The sequence below is a fragment of the Chlamydomonas reinhardtii genome, chromosome 2 (genome assembly GCF_000002595.2).
Source record: "Chlamydomonas reinhardtii strain CC-503 cw92 mt+ chromosome 2, whole genome shotgun sequence".
Taxonomy (NCBI): Eukaryota; Viridiplantae; Chlorophyta; class Chlorophyceae; order Chlamydomonadales; family Chlamydomonadaceae; genus Chlamydomonas; species Chlamydomonas reinhardtii.
In genome coordinates, this window is record NC_057005.1 from 211,687 (window position 1) to 238,968 (window position 27,282).

The following is a 27,282-nucleotide window of genomic DNA, read 5'->3' on the forward strand; positions in this document are numbered from 1 at the left end:
CTCAGCCCCTTTTCCCGTGACCGGGGAACACTTGTCAACGGATCCGTTAAAACAAAACACTGGCCAAGACCCAATGAGCGAAGCCGGCTCCACGTGTCTTGCACCACATTGTACTAGCCTCTTCCATTAGCGGGTTGCCATTGCCCTCTTCCTCTCTCTAAACCAGTGTTACGGAACACCCTCAGCTATGACAACGCACTGCCCTATCCCGCTCCCCTCATCCAAACATCCCCGCGAACCCGCATGCCCGGACTGCACATTACGTCGTTACCCCAATCCTGCTCATGAGCTGCCGCTGCCCGCGATGTAACCCCACAGGCCGCTGCTCTTCTTAGCCGCAGCCTCCTTCTCCGCCGCCTCCCGCGCCGCGCGGCGGTACTTGTCCAGCTCGCGCTCCAGCTCCGCCATGGAGCCCAGCTTGGCCTGGCAGGGCGTGGCGTGCGTGGCACAGGCGGGCAGCGGTCGGCAGGGGCAGGCGCACGCATGGCAAGAGGCGTCACCAGTGCCGTGGCAGTGGAACAAGTCAGCACACAGGTACATAGCATGCGCTGGCACTGCGTTTGACAGAGCTGAGCTTGGCGCGCGTGACATCCCGTCGAGCCGCCACAGCTACTGTACCTGCAGCTCCGCCGACTGTGCCTCCAACTTGAGGACCTTGGCCTGCTCCGAGCCCAGGGCCGCCCGCGTGTCGTCCAGCGCCTGTGCGCGGGCCAAATGGTGCGCACGTGGGTGAGCGTACGGATGCGCTGCCAACAGTTGGTGCTTGGATCCGTCCTTCCGGGCATCAGAAACGCAACTGCCTGCACATCAGGCGCAAGCGTCTTGCGCGCTTTGTCCACCACGCACCTTATTCGCCTCCGCCAGCGATCCCTGCGCCGTGGCGAGTTGCTTCCGCAGCAGCGCGAGCTCGTGTGCCGCGCCCTCCTTGGCGGCCGCACTCTCCCTGATCGCGCTCTCCGCCTCCCGCCGTGCACCCTCCAGCTGCGCCTTGAGCTCTGCCGCCTGCTGCCGCAGCTCCGACACCAGCGCCACAGAGGACGCCGCCGCGCTTAGGTCTGCACTTGGCGCAGCAGACACTTTGCCGCCGCCTGCCGCTGCCGCCGGCTGCGCCGGCGCCGGCGCCGCCGGCGCCTTGCCGCCCGCCGCCGCGGGCGCAGCGCCATTCGCGTTGGGCGGCGCGGCCGCCGCCACGACCCCCTGGTCCGCAGCCACCGCCGGCGCGGAGGCTACTTGCGCTGCCTTGCGCTCCTCAACGGCGTTGGCGGCGGAGGCCAGCGGCCCCGCCAGCAGTGCTGCTGAGCCCATGGGTGCGCGGAACAGCGACACCGCATTCTGGTACTTGCCGTTGTAGCCGCCAAAGGCAACCAGCACACGCGGCTGCTGCACCATTACCAAGCTGATGCCCTCGCTGCTGAGCGGGTCCCGTATGGCCACCTGGCGGCCGCGGCAGCAGCAGGGCGGCACACAAGGTGACAGGGGGCAGAGGACACGTGGCGCCGTGGCCATGGCAACCTGCGCGGTGTGTCATGGCCGCCGCAAACACATGCGGCATGCGGCCGCTGGGTGCCCACAGCAGCCCCCGGCCCACGGCTCCTCGCATCGTTGCACACCTCCGCGCACCTTCCATACAGTAACACACAGGCTCCCTCTACGCGCACATTCTCTCACCGAGGTGACGACGTGCCAGGTGAGTGTGTTGGATGTGGGCAGCGCCGCCAGGTCCGCCGCCAGCAGGTCGGCGCAGCCCTTGACGTTGTTGCCGCCACCCACAATGTACCAGATGTCGCCCAGCACGGCGCCGCTGTGGCCGGCGCGCGGGGACACCTTGGCGCCCGCCTGCCGGGAGGAGGAGGATCAGCCGGGGGGAGGAGCGGGTGGGGCGGAGTGCGGGGCGCGGCGGGAAAGCGTCAGGGACAAGCGGCTCGGAAGAAGCCCGCGACCAAGGAGGCGCAGTTGTTCGGGCTGTGGCAACTGCAAACCGCTGGACCCCAGGCGAGTGCAATGCCCGTATGCCCGCGCCCGCCCACCTGCGCCGGCTGCGACCAGGTCAGGGTCTCGGTGTCCAGCACGTGGACGTCACTGTAGCACGTGGCCACGGAGCCGCCTGGAGGGGAGGCACGCGGAGCACATGGATCGGCGTCAGAGGCCGGTGCCAACGTCATCGTGGCCGGCACAACAAGTCGCACAAAAGCGTTCGCCGCCCCGTGCCGCCCCGCGCCGCCTCCCCCTCGACTCCCCGCCCTGCCGGTGCACACCTCCGAACGCCACCAGGTAGCGGTCCTGGTACACGGTGGCACAGCTGGCGGAGCGCGGCGGCGGCGCCTTGCCAGACACCTGCAGGCGCGGGTCAACCCAGGGGCGCAGGAGGTCGCTGTCAGCCATCAACTCTTATCATCCCAAGGTGCGGGGCCTCCAGGTGTGGTGGAGACAAGGCATGTTCAGGGAGACACTACGCACGCGCACCCGCCCGCCCACCACTTCATATAGTCTTACCACAATACTGAGCGGAGAAGCACCAAACATCATACTTTTTCCGCGTATTTGCCTGTAACCCTCTCCTTGTTAGGTGTTTCCACCGACTCCGTCCCGAGATGTACCCCATGCGGCAAGTGTGTGTGTGTTTTAGTGTGTTTTAGTGTGTGTGTGTGTGTTTGAGTGAGTGAGTGTGTGCGTGTGCATGTGTGTGTGTGTGTGCATGTGTGTGTGTGTGTGCATGTGTACCGTACGCCGTAGGAGCCGATTCGGAGTAGGAAGAAGCAGAGCGCTGGTGACAACGACGTCATGTCCTCTCGCCCCCCCCTCCGCTGCAGCGCCGTCCTCGCCGCACCTCGGGTGTGCTCCAGGTGAGCGAGGCCAGGTCCAGCACGAACACGTCCGCCAGCGCCCGCCGGCTGCCGTCCTCGCCGCCAAACACCCACACCTTGTCGCCAATCAGCGTGGCCTGCAGCGGGCGACAACAGGTGCGCCGCGCCCAAATAAGGGTCGTCGTTGGGAATATCGGATGCTGGTGTCACATATACACCCCCCCACACACACCCCAAACTCCTTCGCGGCTCCAGCATCCGTGCCACCGCCGCGCCGCCGCCCCCTCCTCACCGTGTGGCCACCCCGTGCGGGCGGCACGGTGCCGCTGGCCTCCGGCTCCGTGACGGTGCGCGCCGCCGGGTCCACCACCCGCAGCGACATGGTGGCAGCGCCCTTGGCCTGTGTGTGTGGGGGGGGGCGCAAAGACCCGCATGGCCGATACCGCAGGTGTAGCACTTCAGCATCTCTGGCGCGGGGCGACGTACCAGGCCGGCATCGTGTGCAGCACGCAGAGGGTTTGCACGCCGGGTGCACACGCGCCGCACCGCACCTTGGTGTGGCCGCCCAGCACGTACAGCTTGCCGTTCCAGGCCGTGACCGAGTGGCCGGCAGTGGGCGGGAAGCCGCTGCCGCTGCCGCTGGCCGCTGCCGGGGCAGGGGCAGCGCCGCCGCTGCTGCCGCCCTCCTCAGCCGGCCGGGCCAGCGGCACGGCGGACCAGGTGCCGCTGGTGAGGTCCAGCGCCCACACGTCAGACAGGTAGCGGCCGCCTGGGAGCAAAGCAGAGGACCACGGGGCAGGTTGTGAACACCGGGGCAGGGCTGTGTGTCCTGGGTACAAGCTGCTTCAGCGGACGGCTCAGAGCGCTGACAGACAGGCCGGCAAGGACAGTAGTAGGCCACGGCAGCCGACCCAACCACCCATCCTGCTCGTCAACGCACCGTAGTTGCCGCCCAGCACGTACATGGCGTTGCCCACAACCGCCGCCGCGGCCTCATACCGCGGCGCTGGCTTCTTATCGGCTGCCGGCATCTCCAACTGCGTCCATAGGCCCAGCACGGAGCGCTCCGGCACCGAGCGGGTGGTGGCGGCGGCCTCAGCCGCAGCTGCAGGCAGAGGCGGGCACGGTGCAATTGCGCGGGAGCCGCTTCGCAATGCTGGCACGGCGACATGACACAGGGCGCGTACCTGAGCCACCGGCAGCCGCCTTGGCGTCTGCCGCCTGCAGCAGCGGCCACCAGTCGGGCTGCGGAGCAGGGACGGACACGAGGGCAGTGGGGCACGTCAGGGGAATGTGCACCTGCCCGTAACACCCGCGGGCCGGTGGCGCACCTCCAACAGCTTGTGCGGCACCCCGCATCCCCCCCGGCTGCGGCTGTGCTCACCTGCTCCTCGTCCAGCGACTTTACAAACAGGCGCATGGCCTCCATGGCGCTCATCTTGCCCAGCTCCTTCCAGCCCTGCCACTTAGTAGCCTCGACCTGATGGTGGGCATACCGGACACACATTGTACGGACAGACAGCCAGACAAACAGGTGGAAATGAGCAGGCGCCGGCCAATCGATGTGCACTTTGCACAAGCAGCTGTGCCTGCGCAGCCGTCAGCGGGGGATGCTGCACCCCGCATCGGACTGCACCACGTTGATGCTGCCGCGCAGCAGCAGGCAAGGTCCCGCCGAGGAACATGCAGCCTGTTGCATGCCCGCGCTGTTGCGGACACCTCTACCGCTTACCAACGGGCTACAGCCCCCCGCTCACCGTGTTCCAGCCCCATGGCCGCGAGGTGGTGTTAGGCCCGTGCGTGGCCTGCTGGTTCAGGGAATACAGCAGGAGCTGGTTCTCCTGCGAGAACGCCTTGGTGCCTGCAATAAGGAGGAGTAAGACGCAAGCGGAAGCTCAGAGAAGCACAGTGCCGGGAACGGTGGGAGCCACGCTCTGGCGCCACGCCCGTACACGCCACCGCAGCAGACCCCACACGCATTCCAAGTCGCCAACGCACCACCTTTTTAGCCCCGTTTCGTACGTCGGGATTCAGGTTGCTCCCCTCAGTCGCGTGCCCCTAAACGCCAGCCTGTGATATGACAGACAGCGAGGCTGTCCTGTGTCCATGTCAGCCCCCTCTACGCCAACTTCCACGCACCTGGGAGCTGCAGGTGCCAGAACCGCGCAGCTGCGTGAAACTTGTCTGGGTATGAGAGTGGGCAGGACATAGTACACAACGCAACGTCCTTGCTGATGGATCGGGTGTTCAACGCTCCTCGTTTCCGCTGGTACTCCTGCTGCTAATATACACGTTTGCTAGGAAGCAAAGCAATGACACTGTTTAGAACTTGTGGAGGCACCCTAGCTGAACAACAGCCTCGCAGTTCGCGTGCCTTTTCACCTGGACTCTGAACCTCAAGCAGCTATACGGTAATCAAGCAAACAAAACAATGTAAATAACGGGTGAGCAACCAACATAACACCTTGTCTCCCGTGAATCCAATTTCAATGCAGCGTCTTCGGCGAGTTACCGCAAAGCCGAAAGGAACTGGTCGCATTGCGCATCTTCTGTCCTGTTGTTGTTGATAAGTATCCAACCACCTCTTCAAATTGCCGGGCACTTAAGTCGGCGCGTCCTCGACCATTATGGCTTGCAGCCTTGCCTCCAGAGGCCTAAGTGCTCGCCCCTGCCCTAGAGCACTACGTAGCTCACAACGCGCTGCTCCTCTGCGCTGCCGCGCGTTGCTAGGCCATGGGTCGCCTGAGTCCTCCGAGGAGCCGAAGCCAGAAAGTACTGCAGATGCTATTACGCGCAGTTTGACAGGTGAGCTTGAAGACCCGATCTGGTGCCACGGCATGGTTCTGGCCTGCAGGCATGGCGCGGGCTGTCGTGGCAGCGTCGGGTATGCAGCAACAGCAAACTGCCAGTGCACACAGTGCACTGGATACAGCTCAACGACAGGAGTTTAGGCGTGCGAAGGGTACGCCTGGAACCAAACATCCGATAGCAACAAGGGTTGTGCCGGGACAGCCCACCGCAACCGGGACAGCCCACCGCAACCGTTCTGCTACCACCAGCGAGACAGCGGCGCACCGTTCCGTGCGCCGCCTGCATCGTGTGGATTGGAGTTTGGGATTGCACGCCTGGACTACTGACTGCAAGTGGTCAGTGGTTGAGTTTCAGCCCAGAAGACACAAGCAGTGAAGCAGACAACCGGCGCAGCAGTCTGGGGTTCTACGGAGCCACAATGATTGGCTTAGATGATTGTGGTACTAATATCGGTACCCATGCTCAGGTCAGCGTACATTGCACTTCAGCTGGTACATCCCTCGGCGTTGCCGCGTGTCTTGCACCGCAGAGCTTTCGGGCTCCTCGGGGCGCGTGAGCCTCGGCTCGAACCTCTTGCTGTGCGCTAAGGGCGAGGAAGAATGGCGGCGGCTGTCAAACAAGGTTTACGGCGACAAGTTTCCCATCCAGGTGCGCGCTGACGTTAGAGCATGTATAGGGGTCTGCAACTCCTGCACGGTGCTATCTAAAGCTCTCGAGCTGCTCACATGGCGAGCGTTGAAATGGGTGCGGATGTCTGAACCACTCTGCTGCTGCACTTGCGATGCAGCGCTCCTTCACGGCAGTCGGCACGGGAGGGCAGGACTTCAGGCAGGCCATGGTGCGTCCAAGCGCACTGCGCAGTGCACCTACCAGGGCTGTGGTGGCGGTGGTGGTGGTGGTGGTGGTGGTGTGGCGCACAATCAATGTGGGAAGAGGCCCTGGAGTCAGGCTATTCAGGTGCAGGTGTCAGCGAGCCCGTGGGCTGCTGCGCTGTCTGAAGGCACGTCGTGCCCCCTCCTTGTGTCCCTTGTTACTGACTGGGAATGTACAAACAACTCGCCTTCCGCGGGCGCAGGTGGCGGCCGTCGAGAGCGTCGTGGGCTACGTGCACACGGGTGGGTGGGGGAGGGTAGTAGTTGCCGCGCAGGCCAACGACAACTGGACATCACCACGTGTTAGAAATCATTGGACAAAAAGATTGGGGGCGCTATGTGTGTGTGTGTGTGTGTGTGTGTGTTTTGGATGCTGAGTTTCTGCCCATGTACCATCATCCAACGGAGCGCAGAATGTGTTGCGGAGAAGCACAGCAGTGCTAAGAAGTACATTTCGGTGACCGTCGGCCCCGTGTGGGTTGAGAACGGCGAGCAGGTGGGTGATGGTGGGGGCGGTTATGACTGGCAGGTTACTCCGCCGTAACAAGGGCTGCACGGCGACGGGGGTCGTTCGGCCAGCAAGCAACGCGGTGCTTGCAGCGCCCGTGCTCGCCCGGGAGGGGGGGCGAGTGGGGTGGCGGTGGGTAGCGCACGGCCCTTCTGCCTGCTGCATCGCAGCATGGTAACAGCACCAGCGACGTGCGATGTGGCCCGGCTGCCACTGAGCGGTGTCACTCAGTCGTGCACCGACGGGGCATCTTTATTGCTGTGCTTGGCGTGTCGTGCCGTGGTATGCCGCAGATCATCGCCATCTACCAGAAGATGAAGGACGACGCGCGCGCGCGGTACCTCATCTGAGCTGACCTATGCAGGTCCGTGAGTACTGTAGGCGGCTGCCGCCTATGCGTGACCAGCTGCCAATGCTGGTGTTGCTGCCGGTGGTGCTGGTGCTGTAAGCGTTGGGTGTGCGGCCACATGAGCCGGTGCCAGTACCCGTGTCGGTGTCAGTGCTGTTGGGGTGGTGGAGGCTGCGACTGCGGCACGTGTAAATGCTGTTTCAGCAGCACTCTTTTCGGGGGCGCTCTTGGCCCTGCTGGAGATGAAGAAATGGCGATGTAAGCGGGTGTGGTATTTGTGCGGTACGGTGAAACATGCTCATGTATGTGATCAATGCACCTGGCTGTGATGCGTGTTTGTTGTTGTGATGTTTGTCTGTTGTGGTTTCGGCTGCACGGGGGCAGCCGTGACCTCACGCGATGGGCACCTCCTTGTATGCGAGCGTTTCGGAGCGGGGCGACCGCGGCCCAGTCGACTTGCATCCCGGATAGACCGCCCTAATAATGTGTGCTTGAGGCCTGCAGCTCACGCTACAGGTAGTGATTTCGGACCTGCAAGCCGATCGCATGGGCGTGAGTATCATGGCGATTGGATTTTGCCATGTGTGCCGTCGCACTCGTGTAAGTGGCATGAAAGTAGGCATGGTCAGCAGGGTTTGAGTTTTGAGTGAGGAGGGCCGTAGCCCTGGGACGGGATGAGCCGTGGAGGCCAGTGGATGTCGCGTAGACATGCGGTGGAGTGTTTGGCTAGTGCGGGACATCCTAGGATACCCTCACCAAGCTCGAGCGATAACTGTGGAGGCAGTCATGGCGCAACATGACTGATTCCAGGGGCGCCCTGATTGTTCACGTGCGTGTATGTGCGCGGTGGATGGATAACATGCGAGTAGCAACCGGACTAACAGAGGAAACTTGCGGGAGTTAGCTGAGGCACGGCCTCCTGCACGTATGGCAGTCCGGCCATGTAGGCCGGGGGCGGGACTGTGCAGTCCGGTATGTGGCATGGGACAACGGCCCTGAACGGCCCGCGGTACGACAACGTCAAGCCGCTGCTCTCGGCGTCTCCGTTTTTCTCCGCAAATGTCAAATGATAAAACGAAGATGAACTAAAAATGCGGAATGGAGAATGTGTTAAACACAAAACAAACGGAACAAAGCCGTCAAACACGCGTGCGCAGTTACGGACAAATACCTACGCCGGAGAATGGAGAATGTGTGTGCGCTTCCAGGTGGGCGTGCCACGGTGCCGCCTATGTACAACTGTACACACGGCCGCGGCTACATGGACATCACGCGCAGGGGCGGCTAGGGATGTTCACGCGTCTGCTGGCCACCCCTGCGCATCACGTCCGCGCCCGCCTGCCCGGCTCAGGAGTCAGGGCATGCCTGCGGCTGCCTAACACTTGACTTGATACGACAATCGCAGCGCAACAGAAACACCGGTCCTTCACTTCAGAATCTTAATTGATGCGCCTCAAATACAGTCTTCGCCTGTTCAACCAGGAGGAGGTCACGACAACCTTCCCATCAACCGGGAATTTGGGCACTAGCGATTTGAATAGTTTCTTCCATCACTATGGGCGCATTCTTTATACACATTCTTATGAATACTCAGAATTCTCCAACACATCATAACCGAACAGCTGAGTCGACAGTTTTATTGCCGCGACGTCTTGGCGTGCTTCAGCCCCAAACAAAATTGTAATGAGCGATATAGAATGAAGCAGCATTGCAGTACTAAAGAGCTGACAAAATGGACCAGTGTTTCTCACTGGGGGAAAACGGACGAAAGGTGGCGCGCTATGATGGAGCTTTGCCCGCCAACAAGACAATCAAACTATGTGGCAGCACCACGACATCGGCGCCCCGCGCAAAGAGTGCGTCGCGATGCTCAGTTGGGGGTGGACGTGCCGCGCCAGAACATCTATCGATTGTCTTGGACTTTTCCGTATTGTGCTTCATGCAACAGGCGAACTGGCGTTTACAACGCGGCGGACCTTGAGCCTCACTGCTGCACCTGGCCTTGCAGAGAGGGATGTTGTCGCCAGGCTCGTCTCCTGCGGTGGGTTCCAGGCCCAGTCGCTGGCACCGCGCCAGCGGTTTTCCTCTGACACAGTGCCCATTCGTAGTCACGGCGGGTTAACGAGTTCGCTGTGAGAACTACCTGTATTTGTCAACCGGGCCTGACTCACACCCGTACACTGAACTTGTGTCCAACTTCGCAGGCATGGGAGACGCGCTCCCTCTGCTTGGCCGGGAGATCCTCAGCCGGGAGCTTCAAGACTTTCACCAGCCTGTGGCGGTGTTGTGCGTGAAGAATGTGAAAAGCACGGCCGCTGGCAGGTCACCACTCCAACTGACAACAGCCGACCACCTCAGCACTTTCAGCAGCCTGAATGCAGACATGTGCACATCCGCGGTGCCCGCGTCAGCCTTGGTGCGCCAGGGCAGTGGGGAAGGCCGCACGCGGCTGTTGTTTGCTGGCGAGCAGGGCGGCGGCGGCGGCATCTCGGTGGGCTGCGTGCTCACCAACGCGGCGGCGGTGGGCGCGCTGCAGCTCAAGGACGAGCAGGTGAGGCGGAGGGGGGGAGGGGGTAGTTTACTCCAAGCCATGGGCCGGGGGGCGGTAGTCGTGTCCAATACCAGGTAGTTAAAGATCCAGCACCCAGCATCAGTTCAGGAGGTGAGTGGGGATCAGGGCAGGGAGCAAGGCTGTGGTAGCAGGTCAAAGCTACCCGGAAGTGTAGCCCGGAGTTCGGGTTGAGTTACATCAGCCTGCAGGGGTGCCCTGAATGACGCTGCTCGTGGAGCGGCTTTCAGTCTACTTGCACGTACGCAGAAGCATAACCTTTTGGCGGCGGACATTAGGATGCGTCTATTTGACTCTCAAGTCAGAGCTATTGCCACTTATGGCTGTGAAGCGTGGGGCCCCGACATGATAGTTGACGCGCTGAATGGAGGGCCGCAAGGCAACAGGGGACATGACAGGAACAACTTAGCGGAAGGCCTGTTTGAGGCTGCTTTGAAGGATGAGACCGTGAAACTCCAAACTAACTTTATGAGGCAGTGTACTGGTGCAGCACGGCCCGCCAATCGGCTCCTTTATGCAGAATTAGGTCGGCTACCGTTGCAGTACCATGTCTTTAAGATGCTTATTGGTTTCTATAACCGCATTCGCAAACAGAAGCACACTTACTGTTACCGTGCCCTGACTGAGGAGCTAGTTGAGGCAGTTGATGCCAAGAGTCGCCCACAGGGCCAGCCCGCTGATTGCAGGTTAAGCTGGGGCCAATCATTTCTGCGGATAATTGAGCATTTTGCCGATGTGTGGAAGGGTATGCCGGATACTACACGACGTAGTAGCGTGAGAGCGCGGGTTGATTGGCTACTCTCCAACCCATTGGACGAAGCTGATCTTGCTGGAGCTTTCCGTGAGCGCATGATGGACGGTTGGACGCACGAACGGCTACAGTGCATACCAGATTCTTTCCCATCTGTTGTTGTTGTTGTTGTTGGTTACAAGGTGGTGTGCACGAGCATGCGTGCTATCCTGTCCCCGTAAGTACCAGTGGCCCGGGCCGGTGGGCCCTTATAACGCCGGGAAACTTACTTTGCGCAACGAAGTTAGGCGTGTTCGACTGTACTACTCAATGCCAACTACGTCAACATCTGATTCTAAACAACCAGGTATGCACATGGCCAAGTACAAGCACTGGATGGGGCTCAGCTTTGAGCGCCGCGCACCCTGCATGCACCCACCCCACGCGCAGTGTATCATTCCGTATGAGGCTCACAGAGGCTTGATGAGATTCCGTATGTGTTGCTGGCCTCTATCTGCAAATAGGAACCAGCATTTGCCGAGAAGTGAGAGGCGCTGTTACTGCTGCAATCATGGAGTTGAGGATGAACGGCACGTACTCCTTGAGTGTGAGGCTTACGCTGACATAAGAGAAAGTTACGGACTTGCGGGCAATATGCAACAGATCATGAATGCTTCGGATCAAACCGTGCTAGCATGCTGTCTTAGTGATATCTGGGCTAGACGTAACAAGCTTCTGAGGTTGAGAGATTCTGCCTTGCGTGTGCATGAAGCTCACAACATTGCTAACAGGAGAGACGAGGAGCCCTTGCGGCTCGGTTAGTCTCGTTACAGGTTCAGGAATGCACACTTCCAACCCTGTAACACATCATCAGATACGGCCCAGAGCGTGGAGACACCGTATGGCCACTGAGTCCCTGAATCCCGTCAGCGGTGAGGTGCATGAAGCCGAGACGCTGAACGGGGACGACCAATGATGTTCAGCTGCTAGAGCTGGCTGCTGCTGCGGGCGAGGTGCAGGCTAACGCAGGCTTAACGGACAGAGGCGGCTCACATGGCTTGTGGGTAAGAGTTAACACAGAGTGATTGTCAGTCTGTTGGCTTACGCCTTTGGTAACTCAACCAGCGAGCCAGGTCGCTGTTGAGTACCATATAGGCTAGGCGAGGCCCATGCGGCTCATCCGCCGGGGATGGCGAACCACACGGTGACACCTCAGCACACACGGCATGCCGCACCGGGGGTCCTAGGAGGTTGCGCCGAACCACGTACGCGTTGGCACCCGACAGCTGTCATGCGCTACAACCGAACCGGTAATCCTCCGCCACCGGGCACACAGTTCCCCCCCCCACGACTGTAGGAGACGAGGAGAAGAGTCTGCGAAGTCGTAACCCCCAAGCACGGTGGCGACAAGTGCGTGCCCCCCCTGAACGCAAACAGGGGAACCAAAAGCAAGAGACAGCACACATATCATGCGGAATGACATGCGAGAGTGTTCGTGCCACGCGACAGACACAAACTGTAACCAAACTAGCATAGCACACGCGTCACTAGTCAGGTCAGTCCTCCACGCTAGCCACTGCGAGCTAGCTCCAAGCGGATGGCTGATGAGAACACGCTGTGAAGCGAGCAGCGGCACGCTGCTTGCAACTGCAATCCAGCAATGACACCCGAGATACAGGGTATCGGGCACACGAGCGGCGGTGCATGCCCCGCCCTGCAGGCGCCAGTCGGGCCATGCCGCAGCGGCCACCAAGTCGGCCCCCCAGGATGCGCACTGGGGTCGTCCTGCTAAGGCTCTGGCTAGCGCGATGCGAGCTCCACGTGGGTGGTGGTGCGCCGGGGCACAGAGTAGAGGAAGCCGATGGGGACGAGGTACGCTGAGGCTTAAGGCTGGCTGACCCAGGGTGAAACAACCGAGAAGAGAAGTAGCAGGTGACTGTCCAGGAAGACGAAGAAGTTGCTGTTGGCGGTACTGCTGGGTGCAGTGGCGCTGGCGGCGCTGTGAGGGAAGCAGCGCGGCTAGGCGGGATGGGAGAAGTCGGAGCAACTGCTGACGCGGGGCTGCGACGCGTGCCGAAGTCGGCCATGCAGGAACCGAGTGACACGGCCGCTCCCGAAGGCCAAATTGCTGATATATGAAAGAGCCTGAAATGCGTGTCCGTTACAGGAGTCCAGAAGAGCGGAAGGCGAGGAGCGAATGCGTCCAATTTCCGATTGACGGCTGGGCGTCAGGCGCGCAGAGCGCCGGCAAATAGAGCTACGTTGGGATGCCGTAGTGTATAACGTGCTGAGAGGCAACTGAGACCCAGATGTAACGCGGCGGAAAGACATCGCCGGTCGGAAGCGCAGCAGCGGCGCAAGAGTTCAGTCCTCAGCTACGCTGCCTCAGAAGGGTTGAGTTACATCGTCCAGTGAGAAGTAGCCGCGGAGAAGAAGGGCGAGAGCGCAGTGGGATGCAGCGCCGAGTTCGCCAATAGCAACTGTGGGTTGTGTTGCATGTACCGGATACGGTCCTAGAGTGTAGGGACCCCGTATGGCCACCAATGTCCCGATGCCCGGCCGCGTACCAGGGTGATCAAGTCTGGACGCTGACGCGGGGACAACCAATGATGAGCGATTCAGCCACGGAGGCTGGCTGCTGCTGCTGGCGCGAGGCAGGCTGACGCAGTCTAACGTAGTGGGATGCTAACGTTTGGGAAGCGAAGGAACGGACAAGGCTAATGCTCGCGATGGGTTGGTTGACACAGTCTGATACACAGTCTGCTAGCTTGCGCTGTTGGCAACACAACCAGCGAGTCAGGGACTCGCTGGCCCGGCATACCCCCGCTGGGCCTGTAGCGGCTCCCATGCAGGACCGGGTTTGACACGCTGAGTCACACGCACTGAGTCACCCGACAGGCACCGGCAACAACCTACCGCTCAGCACAGCACACACAGCAGAGCCACCCCCAGGGGGGGGGTATGCAGCAGCGGCAAACCACAGACACGACATCACACGACATCGGGTTTAAGGAGCAGGGTGGGTGACAGGGTGTGTAGAGTCTGGAGGGTGTACGGCGCGGCGCGGCACGGGGCTTGCACTAGGGTCTCAGGCGGTGGCGGTGGCGGGCGCTATTAATTTGCATCGTCCCGTGGCTTCATCAGAGTCTGCCATGTGGCCGTTCATGTGGGCTCATGCAGTCATGCTGCTGATCACCACACACGGTATGCTGACGGCATGTCTCGTAACTTGTGACCCACCCACCGCATCATTCCCCGTGCGCGCAGGACGTGCTGAACTTCCTGGCTCGCAGCTTCGCCAAGGACCCGGGGCTGCACGTGCTGTTCCAGGACATTGTGCGCCGCCTGCTGCAGGGGCAGCTCAGCACCGTGTCGCACTTTGTGCCGGGAGACTTCGGGCGCGGCCGCTACTTCCTCAGCCTGCGTGTGAGTGTGCGGGGCAGTGGGGGAGGTGAGGGGTTGGCTGGCTGTATGGCGTGCGGCGGCGCAGGGCAGAGCTTTCAGAATGTGGCTGCATTGGCAGCAAGCTACTACATGGCGCCCCCCCCCCCACGCCCCCCCCCCCAAAACGCCTTGCACGGCGTATGCCGCTCGCTATCCATGTCAAACCTCCGGCTGACGCGCCATTTCACTGCACAGATCTCGCCGTTCCTCTTAAAGGACAGCAATGGAAGCGGCTGCGCGGCGGGCATTGAAACCGGCACGGAAGCCCCTGGAGCGCGAGCGCCGCCCGCTCGCCCGCAGCAAGCGCGGCAACCGGCGGGGCCGCGGGCGGGCGGCACCCCCGCCTTCATCCTGGAGCTAGACGTGCCGTATGAGGGCCGCGACTTGGCCGCCCGCCTGCAGCGCGACTACATGATCACCAGCCACGTGCCCTCCATCGTCACCATGTTCGACCTCAAGGGGTGAGGACTACTGGGACAGCGGAAGCGCTAGTGGGAGTGGGAACGGGAGTGATAGCGGGAGGAAACTGTCGCCCCGCACCCGCCGGCGCCGCATGCTGCCGGCCAGCGGGCTACCAGGTGCCGGTCCGCGCTGCAGTGCGTGATGGGCTGCAGCGCACTGGGACTGGGACTGGGAGGCGCGCGCACGGAGCTACACATGCACGCGACCTGTCAGACGTGCCCTGCCCTATCAATCGCGACTGGCGTGCGGCGGTACCCGGGCGCCTGGCCACTGCTGACGCCTGGCCAAATCAATGCAGGCGCATCCTGCATCAGAACCGGTCCTCGGTGGCCTACCTGGGCTACCTGGTGGGGCGGGACAGGAACGCCGCCGCAGCAGCGGCAGCAACCGCCGCGTCTCGGGCAAAGGCAGGTCCAGTGGGCGCGGAGAAGCGCCAGATCCAGCCGCCGCCTCCATCTTCCCCGTCCGGCGTCAACAGATACGCAGACCGGGCGGGCGGGGCGGAATGGGGCGTGGGCCCCGGTGGAGGCGCAAGCGACCGGAACACAGCGAGTCCCGGGTGGCAAGCACGACTGGAGGCGTCCTTGACGGCATCGCTGGGGGCATCAGCAGCCGGCTTGCACGCCAGCGGTGGCCCCAACCGGCTACAGCAGCTGTTCGCGCACGACCCCACCAAGCTGCACGAGATCCTGCAGGCCGTGGCGGAGGGCATGGTGAGTGGCGGCACCGGGGGCACCAGGTGCATGCACCAGGCACGGCGCCACGAACTGACTTTGCTTGTTGGTACAATCGCTCGCTGTAGGAGTGGAGAGGCCTTGTGCGCATGCCTGCTCGGCTAGGGGACCCGGATTTGCTTCGTAGCGCGAACGCGGAGCCGTCGCACGACATGCCTGTCGCCAGCACTGCCTGCACGAGCGGACCAGCTACTGCAGTGCACAACGCCACTGCGGCAACAGCAGGAGCACGAGCAGGAGCAGGAGCACGAGCAGCAGCGCAGCCACACGCGGCTACTGGCGGGGGCTCAGATCCGACGGCTCAGCTTGCTGCACTGCCGCCGCAGTTGGCAACAGCTGCTGCAGGCTGGACAAATCACTTGCGTCCGCAGTCGCCCGTGTCGCCTGCTTCCTCGGCAGCAGGCAAACGGGTGGAGGCCGTGACGGTGGCGAGCGACAACGATCACCTTAGTTCGTTGTTTAGTGACCCCATGGGCTCACCCCGGGGCCCCGGACGCGCCTCCGCTGGCAACACGGACACCAACACGACCGCCGGCCTGAGTGCGATTGCGGGCTGGGCGCAGCGGCGGGCCGTCGGCGACACGGACGTAGCCACAGGCACAGGCACAGGGACGGGCACGCACCAAACGCTGTCCAGCGCTGGCGTCCTCCCAGCTGCGGGCTCACAGCGCGATATGCTGTGCCTGCACGGCGATGACTCACTGGCCGCACGACGCGAAGGCTCCTGCGCTGGCGCCGCTCCCATGGCCGGCGATGCAGTGGCGCCCTGCAGCACAGCTGCTGGGCCTCCTGCGGCCCCACCTGGCCGTACTGTGTCCTCGTCCGCGCTGCCGCTCCCGCCGGTGGCTGCCGTGCTCGTGGGAGACGCGGTGGGACCAATCTCTGTGACCTCGGGTGCACAAGGCGGCACCCCGGCTCAGCTGACCGCCGATTGCACCGGCAGCAGGGCAGCTGCCGGCGGGCACAGCGGCGATGCGGCCACCAGCGGCGAGACGGCGGGGAGCGTGACCATGGGCTCCTTCCCGCGCGCCGCCAGCCTGCCGGCTGCGGGCGGGGCCCGGATGCTGGCGCAGTACGTCATGTCGTGGCCGGGCGCCGCCTCGGCGGCCCCTGCGGTGGAGGCGGTCCGGCTGGAGCCGACGGAGTTGGGGGTGGTCCCGTCAGACGTGCTGTCGGCGCTGGCGCTCGCGCAGGGCCAGGCGCATCATGGCCAGGCGCCGGAGGTGCGGGGGCGGGCTGAAGCGCAGAGCGCTCCGCCGCTTCGGCCCTCGCCGCCGTCGTCAGGCAGCAGACGGGCTGCGGCGCTGGGCCTCGCCGGGGCGTGCGCTGGCCAGGACCACTTGGGCTCGGCCGCAGTGGCGGGTCTGGCGTGGTGCAGCAGCGGCAGCACAGCGCCAGCGGCCACGTTGGGAGCCGGGCCACATAAAGACAGCCGTGGCGACAGCGGCGGCGCTGGTGGCGATGGGTTGCGTGGTCCTGGGGTGCGGCGCGCAGTGGTGGCGCCCATGACCGAAGCATTGCTGTCGCCGTCCAGCAGCCTTATGACTAGCCTGGTCGTTGAGAAGGAGCAGCAGCAACAGCAGCAGCAGCAGCAGCAGCAACAGCAACAGCAACAGCAGCAGCAGAGTGTGCTTGTTGGTGGGCGAACGAACGCAGGGGCTAGTGCAGCCGCCAACACCAGCACCAGCGGTGGCTCTGCGGCTGTGGGCCCGCGTGCAGCCCTGGCCGATGACACGCCCATAAGGGACACCAGCGAGCGAGACGGTGAGCACGTGCCGCTGAAGAGTATGAAGAACTGCCGCTGCGATCTCGAGCTTTGAATCATATTGAATCGTAGCGCGCTTTCCCCCATGTGCTTTGCTTTCCCCATGGCTGACGGACGGTTGCACGGTTGCCCTGGACCCTTGCACTGCCGGTGTGTGCCGTGTGCAGGCGGCGACGACCTGCTGCTCCTGGCCACCGCCGGCCACAGCCCCAGCAACAGCACCGCGGGCTTCAACATTGACTTCGACACGCTGTGCGCCAGCGCCGCCCGCGGCAGCAACACACCCGGCGGCACCGGCTCGCTGCACATGCCGCTGTCGCGCGCCACCACCGGCGGCCAGGGTGGCTCTCATCACCTGCCGCTGTCGCGCGCTAACACCGGCGGCCAGGCGGGGTCACTGCCCGCGGGAACTGCTGGTGGCGGCGGGCCCCGTGGTCTGACGTACATTGACGAGGAGGCGCATGAGGGGCTGGAGGAGCTGTCCTTCCTGCTGCCCAAGATGGCGAGTGGCCAGCAGCAGCAGCAGCAGCAGCGCAACCCGGCGCCACGCATTGCGGGCCACGGAGCTCAGGTGGGTCGTCACTCGCCGCAATGTGTCGTACCGGTAACCAGCAGGTGTGGAGGACTTGACTGCTGGGTGCCTGGGTTGCAGCACACCTGTCTGCCGCGTCACAGCCGTCGCGCACCAGCCGCCCAGCACACGTGAGCCCTGTGCCCCGTGTGTGTGCAAACACAGGGTGCCGCATGCGTCGTGCGGTCAGGCAGCGCGTCTGTCGCCGACAGCGCTGCAGGCCCTCCACACTGTACATCGCCGCGCCTCGACTCAACAGCAGCAGTAACAGCAGCGCCGAGCGCCTCGTCCGCGCCGCCGGTGGCCATGGCTGGAATGACGCCGGCTGAGATCGTTGCAGCCGCAGCCGCGGCGTCATTGGTGCTGCCGAGCGCAACATCTGCGTCGTCGCCGGTGGGGTTTCCTGCGCTGCCACCATTACTTGTGCGGCCGGTGGCGGCAGCGGCAGCTGCTGTCAGTTCTGCGGCCGTCAGCCGGATGTCCGCCCCCATACTGGAACTATCTCCTAGCATGGATGCAGCGCCGCCGAGCACTGACCTGCTAGGCCGTGCTCGCCAGTCCGCCGGCGACTGGCCGGCCCAACACTCCGCGGCGCAGCCAGCCGTGTCGGCCGACTTCCACGACAGCCGCGGCGGTGGCCCTATGTCCCCTGCCGCAGCTGCTGGAGTGCTGGGAACCGCTCAGGGCTTCTCACAGAGCATGGTGCGGCAGCCGCGCAGTTCGTCGCACGCACGCTGCACATCCGCCTCCACCACCTACCTGCACCTGCACAGCCAGGAGCAGGGCCGGCGGCTGCACGCAGTGCTGCGCGGCCTGAGCCGCGGCGGCGGTGCCGGCGGCGGCGGCGGCGGCATGACAGCCATAGCGCTGCCCAGCCCAAACAAGGCCAGCGGTCGTGCATACGGCGACGGCAGTGTGCACGGCGGTCGCATGAACTCGGCCCGGTCCTCGGCGTATTTTGTACGAGCCAGTATGCCAGGCATACTGCCTAGTGTGCACCCGGCCAGCACGGCACTCACTGACCCAGTGGCAGCCAGACCCACCACGCCTAGCACCGCACACCAGCTGCTGGACTCACATGGCAACGCCCCGGCGGAGGCGTGGCACCGGCCCGGCGGGGCTGCCAGCGCCGAATCCGGCAGCGTCGCGGCAAGCTCCGCCGCGGTGGCAGCGGCAGGGCTCGCGCTCGCCAACGGTGTGAACGCCATGTACAACCCTACTGCTGGCACTGCTGCTGACGCAATGGCCGCGGCAGTGCCTGCTGGTCCGCCTGGGCGCCAGCAGCAGGGCGCACTGCAGACGCAGATGCAGACGCAGACGCAGACGCAGACGCAGACGCAGACGCAGACGCAGCAGATGTCGACGGGCACAGAGCAGACGTCCACAGACGCCTTCCGCTGGCATGAGGTGTGGCGATGGGCAGCCGGGTTGCATGTTGAGAAGCTCACCGCCGCAACTGGTGAATGCTGCACCTACGCTTGCTTGCTACAAGGTAGCAAAACTTGAAATACATCACGGCTACCAATCCATTCCCGCATTTCACGTCCACTAGGTCCACGTGAAGCCCTGTTTCGACCCGATGAGCTCCAACAACACAAGCGAGCCGCTGATCTTGGTGCGTGGGCGGCGGCAGTGCGCAGTCGGGCCAGCTGGGCGGGGCCGCGGCTCGGGACGAGAGATTGGGACAGTGCCTTTATCTGCCTCTCGGGTCCCCGCTGGTGGTCATCCATGTGCGGGTCGACAATGCACGTATCTGACAGACATCGGTCTTTAAGGATGTGGGACGCGAACGGGTGGGAGCGGGTTGGGACGGGGAGCTAACGCTGGCCTGGTGTTCATGCCCGGCATCAGCTGCAGTCTAGGTACACATGTGATGATTGAGCACAAGCTGGTTTCGAGTCGTTATGTACGGGCATGGCATGCCACCGGCTCGCTCATTGGCCGCCGCCATCCGTGTGCATTTGCCGCTCCCGCTCCCTCCAGGTGATCCAGACGGACGTGACCAGCAAGGTGCGCGCCGAGGAGGTCCTGGCCCGCGTGCTGGAGGCCGAGCACCGCCTGCTCGCGGACATATTCCCCTCCCACGTGGTGCGCCATATGACGCAGCGCCGCCGCAATGAGGCCGAGCTGGAGCGCAACGGGCTGCAGCTGCTGGCGCACATCCAGGTGAGGCCGTGCGGGGAGTTGGGCATGTGTGCGCATGTGGTCACGTCTGCAGCCATGCGCCGGCCTGGGTTCCACCCCTTGCTCTTGCATCCGGCTTTGTAAGCACAATGCTGTCCCCGTTGTGTGCGCAGGACCCGGCGGCCTTGGCCACCTCACACGAGTGCATTACCGTGCTCTTTGCGGGTGAGCAAGGCCTGAATGGCGCAGGGAAGGGGCAGGCCAGGCTAGGCCAGGCTGGCACTCGAGCTGCCGGAGGCCGCGTCGGCATGCTTGCCTGCCTCCCACATAAGTCCACCCATCGGCCAATTTGCCCCGCATGCCCGACACACACACACACACACACACACACACACACACACACACGTTTCCACTCCCTCTCTCACACACACGCCCTCCCGCCGCCCTCAGACATCAAGGGCTTTACGGACATGTCCAAGGAGGTGCCGGCAGCCACCGTCATGACCTTCCTGAACGACCTGTACACGCGCTTCGACAGCCTGACAGACGTGTACGGCGTGTACAAGGTGGAGACCATCGGCGACTGCTACATGGTGGCGGGCGGGCTGGTGGCGCGCGATGAGGACGGCTATGGGCGCGCGGTGCGCGGGCAGGGCGATGTGGACCCACTGCACGCCATGCGTGTCGTGGCGTTTGCACGGGCCATGCTGGAAGAGGCAGCCAAAGTGCTGTTGCCAAACACTGGCGAGCCGGTCAAAATGCGTGTGGGCATCCACAGTGGCTCGGCGACTAGTGGTGTGGTTGGGCACAAGATGCCTCGCTTCTGCCTGTTTGGCGACACGGTCAACACCGCCAGCCGCATGGAGAGCACGGGGCGGCCGGGTGTGATCCACGTGTCAGCCGCCACACGCGCCCTGCTGCCGCCCGAGGAGGACGAGGAGGGCTGGGCGCCCACCGGCGGCGTGGACGTCAAGGGCAAGGGGCGCATGGACACGGTGAGCACTCCGGGCCCATCAGCCATCCCTCCCTCCGACACCACATGCTGCACGTCTACAAAGTGTCCCTGGGCCTGACCTGTCCTACCCCGTCCTCCCTCCCTCACATGCAGTTCACGTGGTCTGTGGCGGCCAAGCAGCGCCGCGACAAGCAGCAGCGGGCCATGCTGCTCGGCACCATCAGCCACCTGGCGGCCCTGGGGCCCCTCATCACCACCAACACTCACGCATCGCCGCCCAGCGCCGCCCGGCTGCGGCATTTGACCACCACCACGGCGGCAGCATCAGGAGGCACCTTGACGCAGCCAAATTCCGCCAGGGCGGGCGGATTCATGTATCGTTCTGCGTCCACGGCACTGTTTGATACGCACGGCTGAGCTGGTGTGTGGCAAGCGCACCTGGAAATAGAAACACTGGATGGCATATCTGTGCCGCACAAACAGTGGTGCCATGCGTGGCAAGCGAGTTAGAGGACGGAACTCCTAACATACACAAGCAATGCAGGCGGTTACCGCTCATTATCTGTGCTGGACCAAACTCGCTCAAGCTATATGCGCGCTCCAGGACTGCAATACGCTAATTACGGTACCGCCAGTCACTTCACTTGTTGTGAACAGCCCCTTCAGAGAGCCCTTGTGGTATGGTTGCTGTTGAGGCACATTGCCCGTGCGCCTTGATGCGTCGGGGCCTCATTGGGAAGGACGGTGTCTTAAAGACCGCGCGTGTCTCGTATAGGTGGTCAAGCGGCGATGGCCGCCCTCCACGCATTCATGAGCTGTACCTATGACGCCACCATGCAGTTGACGCATGTGTAGGCTGGGCCTATGAGTGCTGATGTGTTACTAAGCAAGGGGATAGCTGGGTTGGGGCCAGCCTTGGCTTGGGACCGGGGGCAACACCAGTAGTGGGTGACATCATACGGTATGCTTCAGCGCAGTGCAACTACAGGACGCGCTAGCATCGTACTATTGGGCACTTGAACACGACACGGACTGGGTACAAGTGGTTATCAACGTGTCTATACGCACGCATGCACTTACACGCATACACAAACACATGTGCACTGCTGCCAACCCAGTCCTGCCCGTTGGCGCGGGCCGCCCGGCAGTGCTGCCGCATGAATTATGGATGGGGTGTTGCGCGGCGGTTTGGCAGAGCGCATTTTGTAGGCGGTTGGAACGCTGGGTCCCTCTGGAGCAACATGTGTTCGGGGATGCAGATTAGCTAGTGCAGTGGGCAGGGGCACTTGATGTATGGTACCCTATCTAGATTTCGCAAGCATGCCACAATTGAGGAAGGGTACTGAATGCTGCCAATTGCTTGAAGAGTTGCTTGCTAGGGCAATGTAGTGGCGATGGGTGTAATATAGGCAAGTGGATATATATGGCAGGATTGCAGGAATCGCATCGATGCACATTGCTTGTGTGTGAAAGCGCCGGCCCCTGGATGCTTTGGGCCTAGCGTATAGCGAGTAAAGGTGGGGCAAGCCGTTCGTCCTTGTGGCCCATCACATCACGCATTCACCCTCTGCCGCGCCGGCGGGGCTGGTCACTGTTGTGCATGGATGAGCTCTGTCCTGCAAGGCCGTGCTTGTGGATCACCTGGCTAGGAGTGACAGCCGTCATGGGGCGCAGGCAACACAAACAGGTCCTGACGGGGACCACTGCAGACAAATCTCCCCTGCCGCCGTACGTAGCAAGCCAGCCCTGTTGGGCGTTTATGACGTGTGTGGCGACGGAGCACAGGCTTGTAGGTACACCTGGGCGCCACCGGCGCATCTGGGACAATATGCACCTCGTGCGGCTGGTTACGGTACACTCCCCGGCTGGGCTGAACCAAGCTCGGCGTGTCGCCTGCGTACACGGCACACTATACCGTATAGCCACAGTACAGTAGCGTGGTGCAGCAAAAAGGGCACAACTGCATACCCTGACTGCATGACTGTGAGCTCGACGCTCGCCAAACCGTCCAACCGTCCCGCCTTATGAACCAATGAACCATCCGTATTGCTGAGACCGCCTGTGAAAGCGCCATACGCAAGGCCATACGGCCATGCTTAAGGCCCGCCTGCACGAGATCAATTGTGACCAACTAACGGCCAGGAGTGTATGCTGCTTAAGGAGGGCAGGTTAGGGGAGGGGTAGGAAACAAAGTGCCAGACCCCATGCCCCGAAATCCCCCGGGACCCCCCTTGAGGGGACGACCGACCCCCCCACGGACAAAACCTTGTTGCGTAGGGGTTAAAACCCTCCATTTAATACCAAAGTGGTGCCAATCGACTCCTCTTGACGAGCACTATCAGGCTGTGCCATCAGCGGTCCTGTTCTGAGACTTCGGTCACGCGCGGGATCCTATCCATTGAAATCCCCTCGACCCAGCCCACACGGCGCTCACCTCTCTGCCGTGTGACGGTTGGACAGTGTGCATCGGCAGCCTTGTTAGACGTAAATTCATGCGCACCAGTGCTAGAGAGCCCAGCCGTGGCAGTGCGCATGTGTCGAATGTGGGGACATGTGCCGACATGTCCACGCCCGGACGCGCAACGTAGCCTTCCCACGCTTTGTTATGCTTTGTGCTTATTACGGCATTACGAACACATATGAGCCTCGTACTGCTGCGTTTGGGCCCTAGTTCTGCTTGTGGGGCGCTTCCCGAAATCCGCCAGGATGGGCTCCCGAAACCCGGCGGACCCCCCGGGACGACGACCGACCACCCAACTTTGGCGGCCCAAAGCTCTGTACTATTGAGCGTGAGGTAAGTACCAGAGCTTTCTAACTCCCTCCCTGGGCAGGCAGGAAGAAAGAACGCAGGGCAGGTCGTGACTACCAGCACACCGCACACAGCAACCTGGCTGACGCCCTGCCTATCTACAGTAAACGATAAACAAATAGAGCAGTGTCAAGCTGGGCACAAGGTGAAGCCATTAACTTATAAGCTGGCGTGTCCAAAGGACCGGAGAGCTGCGGAAGGCCCCTACAAGGCGCCAGCCGCTGAGGCGCCACACGCGGGATGGACGGGGAATGGGGGGCCTTTACAGTTAGAAACCGGGGCAAATAAAAGCCCATCGGAAGGCTATGGGAGGCCGTGATCGCTTAAACGAGCATATATTTATAGCCCAGCCCAGCTCCAGATGAAGAGGCCACGGACATGTAATCGAAACCGCCCGATTGCCTAATGCACCCAGACTACGAACCCAAGTTTGGAGAACTAAATACTGCTGGCACTGCGCTAATTACAGCGTTTATTACGCAGCAAATCGGCAGCAGCGGCCCAAATGCACCCTTCAGAACCTCCCAAAGCGCCATCAAAACCACTTAGCATGCTGTGAAACTAGACATAACTAATTGTTGCCAGACATTATCAGAAACTGCAGAAACTGCATGTACGGCCGATCCCATGGTTTCGAGGCGTGTGGCAAGGGCCATACATTTGCTGGAGCCCAGTGTCACATAAACGTGACAATAAGCAGGACCTGCAATATCTGCTCCTAAACTCCTGAGAACTGCGCAGGTTTCAATGTCATGCGCCCGCTGTGCTCCATTGATGAGCTTTGACCGCAAATAATGCCACCAGCTGCCTGTTGGCATCACATAGCATGCAGTATTGTGCTGAACTGGTCGCCGAGTCGTCAACTTGACAGAGTCGGTTTCGCCGACCAAACTCCCGCCCGGAGATAGGGCAAGCCGCCTACAAGGGCTAATATGGGCAATCGCATAAGCACCTGCTTTGGTAGGAACAGCGCCACCAAAGACGGTGGGTTGCATCAGGACGGATTGAGGCTGCTCACCTTCTAGCAAGTGTGTACACACAGCAATTTTATTGTTATGCAATACCTGATCTACAGGGTTAAATAAGGGAGAGTCGCGACGGACTGCAAGGAGCAAGGTCGCCCGCCCGAACGCATCGTTGGACTTGCAGCGCCTGTTATCGCGCCATGGTATGCCACTCGGCGCATTATTATGGTTTGTGCTTACTTCCTGGCGCGAGCGCGGCAATGCGGCATGCTGCGGCATGCTGTTCTTGGTATTAAGCAGTGGACCACTAAGCCCACGCGGGACGCGAGGCAGCGACCGCACGTCGTGCTCGCCGCACACAGCGCGCAGCCGCACGACTTCCACTCCCCCTCTTCCTTGTGTATGCGTCTGGCACGCAGGCAATACGGGCCTTACAATACTGGACCTGCCCACTCTAGCCGCGGCGCTTGCGGACGCGCAACAGCCCATCGCCGTGCTCTGCCTGAGCGCCTTGCCCCAAACCGACGGCGCGGAGGACTCTCTCACCACCGACACCGCCCTGCACAGCAGCAGCAGCTACAGCATCGCTGTTCGCACCGCCTCGGCCCTGGACGTGTGTCTTGCGCTACGCCAGAGCAGCGAGGATGGCCGCATGCGGCTGGTGTTTGCTGGCGAGCAGGGCGGCGGCGGCGGCATCTCGGTGGGCTGCGTGCTCACCAATGCGGCGGCGGTGGGCGCGCTGCAGCTCAAGGACGAGCAGGTGGGGCGGAGGGGTTGGGCTGGGTAGTGCCGGTGGGCGAAGGAAGCAGGCTGCATCAGGGCCGGGATGGTCCCGGTGCGGGGGGTGGGCAGTTGAGCGATCTCCGATCTGCAGTGCTCATCACCAGGGTGCTAACGCGGCCCTGGCCCACCTGGCGCCCTGGCCCCCCGGACGCGCCCTCAGGACATCCTGTGCTTCCTGGCGCGGCAGTGCATCAAGGACCCCAGCCTCAAGGTGAGCGCGCACCAGGGCCTGCAAGCAGTGCCGGGAGTCGGCGGGCGGGAGTCGGAGCACGAGCGGCCGAACTGGGTCAGGCGGCATGGGGCGGGGCTGCGTGTGCTAGCTCATGTGCGGACTGTGTTAAAGAGCACAAGGAAAACATTACGCGTAGGACAGTGTATGCGATGCAGAATTACGGCCGCGGATTACCGGTGCGGACTGTGTGTGCTAGCGAGCTCATGAACATCTCCCTCACTTCCACCGCGTACATTCGCCTACAGGCCCTCCTGCATGATGTCTCAGAGTACGTGGCTGGTGGCTTCATGCTCTGAGCGCAACCACGGGCGATGAGGGGTGTGCAGGGGCTGCTGGGTCACACGATCGCACACTGCATGAGACGCCCGCGCGGCAATAGGCCGGCCGGTGCGCAAGAGCAGTGGGCTTATGAGGCCGGTCACCTCACAGCCGGTACTGGCCGGGTGAGTGCGCGAGCCGTGGTCCACGTGACGTGGCCGGCACGCAGGGACGGCGGCCCGGATGACGGTGTCGTGTGTGTGCCCCCCCGCCCCCTGGTCTGTCCACTGCACACAGGCGGTTGCTGCACGGCTCCCTGACGACGGTCAGCCACTTTGTGCCGGGTGACTTTGGAGCGAACCGCTTCTACCTGTCCCTCAGGGTGAGGTGTCGCGGGTGACGTACGGCGGACCGCCGCAAATCACAGCACCCACTGAATGCAGAGCGTCCACTGCTGAACCCCTCGTGTGTGGTACTGACAACGGCGCCTGCCCGTCTGTGCGTGCCTCTCATCATCCGCACACACAAGCACAGGTCACGCCTTTCCTGTACCGGCGTGGCTCCGCGGCTGGCCCGCACGCGGCGGGGCAGGGCGGCGGCATGGCTGCGGCGGCCGCTGCTGGCGACCCCTCCTCCGGCCTGGGCTGCTCCTGCCTGATGGCGGCCATGATCCTGGAGCTGGATGTGCCGTACGAGATGAAGGCGCTGGCGTCACGGCTGCAGCGCGACTACGCCATCATCAGCAACATCCCGGTGAGAGGGCTGTGGACACACTTTTCTTCTGGCCGTTTGGGCGGCCTGGGGCATGCGAGGCAGCATTTGTTCGCAGTAGCTGCACAGGCTCACCGCCACTTGCAAGCGCTGCCGCGCCCGCCTCATGCCTGTGACTTGCTATGCTCCCGTGCGTGTGTACTCGTATGCCCCCACCCGCAGTCAATTGTCCACATGTTTGACATTAGCGGGTGAGTGAGTCCCTGCAGCTGCGCATGGGCCTGTGGGCTTCCGTACGCAGTGGGCGACGATGCGATTGACAGGCTCTGTGCTGGCTGGTGCCCTTTGTTTGCGTGTGTTGAGGGGAAACATCACAGAACGCGTTGCTATTCCGCTAACCACCAGGGCCGTGCCTTTCGCCCTGCTGACGCAGGCGAGTGCTGCACCAGAACCGCGCCAGTGTGGCCTTCATGGGCTACGTGGCGGGACTGGATGCGCCCACGCCCCTGGACACGGCCCTGGACACCGCCACCACCACCACCACCGCCCCAGGGACCGCCGATGTTGCGTCGCCCACCGCCGCGGCCGCGGCTGCCTTTACTGATGCCCTGCTGCAGTCGCCGCGCCGGCAGCAGTCATCTTCGGCGGCGTTGGCCGCGGGTGTAGGAGCAGGAGCGGCGGGGGCGGCGGCGGTAGGGGCTGATGTCAACTGGCTGCAGCGGCTGTTCTCGAGCGACCCCTCGCGCTACCTGGACATCCTGGATGCGCTGGAGCAAGGCATGGTGGGTGCGTGCGTGCATGTGCGTGCGTGCGTGTGCGTGCGTGC

The 27,282-nt window shown here is 62.7% G+C and overlaps 6 protein-coding genes across 8 annotated transcripts in view; 4 read left to right on the plus strand and 2 right to left on the minus strand.

The window, feature by feature from the left end:
* Positions 1 to 37: 37 nt before the first annotated feature.
* CHLRE_02g074650v5 (uncharacterized protein) lies at positions 38 to 5,243 on the minus strand. The gene is made up of 14 exons (XM_043059118.1): positions 4,944 to 5,243; positions 4,562 to 4,665; positions 4,189 to 4,284; positions 3,992 to 4,049; positions 3,745 to 3,909; positions 3,356 to 3,573; positions 3,097 to 3,204; positions 2,828 to 2,941; positions 2,256 to 2,334; positions 2,028 to 2,104; positions 1,669 to 1,836; positions 847 to 1,434; positions 619 to 699; positions 38 to 423 (listed from the first exon to the last, which is right to left on the minus strand). The coding sequence occupies exons 1-14, from the start codon at positions 5,011 to 5,013 to the stop codon at positions 283 to 285; spliced, it is 2,067 nt and encodes a 688-aa protein (XP_042926752.1). The 5' UTR covers positions 5,014 to 5,243; the 3' UTR covers positions 38 to 282.
* Positions 5,244 to 5,338: 95 nt separating this feature from the next.
* Positions 5,339 to 8,595, plus strand: CHLRE_02g074700v5 (uncharacterized protein). Its single transcript, XM_001701574.2, has 6 exons — positions 5,339 to 5,609; positions 6,145 to 6,263; positions 6,403 to 6,453; positions 6,691 to 6,730; positions 6,901 to 6,983; positions 7,289 to 8,595. Exons 1-6 carry the CDS (start codon positions 5,432 to 5,434, stop codon positions 7,343 to 7,345), a joined length of 528 nt encoding a protein of 175 aa, XP_001701626.1. The 5' UTR covers positions 5,339 to 5,431; the 3' UTR covers positions 7,346 to 8,595.
* Positions 8,596 to 8,773: 178 nt separating this feature from the next.
* Positions 8,774 to 11,518, plus strand: CHLRE_02g074720v5 (uncharacterized protein). The gene is made up of 3 exons (XM_043059119.1): positions 8,774 to 9,200; positions 9,293 to 9,385; positions 9,549 to 11,518. Exons 1-3 carry the CDS (start codon positions 9,077 to 9,079, stop codon positions 9,971 to 9,973), a joined length of 642 nt encoding a protein of 213 aa, XP_042926753.1. The 5' UTR covers positions 8,774 to 9,076; the 3' UTR covers positions 9,974 to 11,518.
* A 185-nt stretch (positions 11,519 to 11,703) lies between these two features.
* On the minus strand, positions 11,704 to 13,403 carry CHLRE_02g074737v5 (uncharacterized protein). The gene has a single exon (XM_043059120.1). It carries the CDS (start codon positions 12,728 to 12,730, stop codon positions 12,227 to 12,229), a length of 504 nt encoding a protein of 167 aa, XP_042926754.1. The 5' UTR covers positions 12,731 to 13,403; the 3' UTR covers positions 11,704 to 12,226.
* A 100-nt stretch (positions 13,404 to 13,503) lies between these two features.
* On the plus strand, positions 13,504 to 22,565 carry CHLRE_02g074758v5 (uncharacterized protein). Of its 2 annotated transcripts, none has more exons than XM_043059122.1 (13): positions 13,504 to 13,662; positions 13,824 to 13,858; positions 13,911 to 14,069; positions 14,283 to 14,548; positions 14,848 to 15,262; positions 15,352 to 17,047; positions 17,216 to 17,619; positions 17,785 to 19,026; positions 19,172 to 19,234; positions 19,603 to 19,785; positions 19,917 to 19,968; positions 20,194 to 20,738; positions 20,852 to 22,565. In XM_043059122.1, the coding sequence occupies exons 1-13, from the start codon at positions 13,605 to 13,607 to the stop codon at positions 21,113 to 21,115; spliced, it is 5,382 nt and encodes a 1,793-aa protein (XP_042926756.1). In that variant the 5' UTR covers positions 13,504 to 13,604; the 3' UTR covers positions 21,116 to 22,565. The 2 variants fall into 2 exon arrangements, with proteins under 2 accessions (XP_042926756.1, XP_042926755.1); XM_043059121.1 differs by having other exon boundaries at positions 20,852 to 22,401.
* A 1,098-nt stretch (positions 22,566 to 23,663) lies between these two features.
* CHLRE_02g074800v5 (uncharacterized protein) overlaps positions 23,664 to 27,282 on the plus strand; it is a 15,023-nt gene continuing 11,404 nt past the window's right edge. For both annotated transcript variants that reach the window (XM_043059124.1, XM_043059123.1), the window contains exons 1-9: positions 23,664 to 24,491; positions 24,583 to 24,675; positions 24,892 to 25,232; positions 25,416 to 25,466; positions 25,733 to 25,755; positions 26,043 to 26,127; positions 26,280 to 26,498; positions 26,679 to 26,707; positions 26,890 to 27,238. In XM_043059124.1, the coding sequence (XP_042926758.1) occupies positions 24,440 to 24,491; positions 24,583 to 24,675; positions 24,892 to 25,232; positions 25,416 to 25,466; positions 25,733 to 25,755; positions 26,043 to 26,127; positions 26,280 to 26,498; positions 26,679 to 26,707; positions 26,890 to 27,238 (1,242 nt within the window). In that variant the 5' untranslated portion in view covers positions 23,664 to 24,439. The remainder of the gene's footprint in view (positions 24,492 to 24,582; positions 24,676 to 24,891; positions 25,233 to 25,415; positions 25,467 to 25,732; positions 25,756 to 26,042; positions 26,128 to 26,279; positions 26,499 to 26,678; positions 26,708 to 26,889; positions 27,239 to 27,282) is intronic.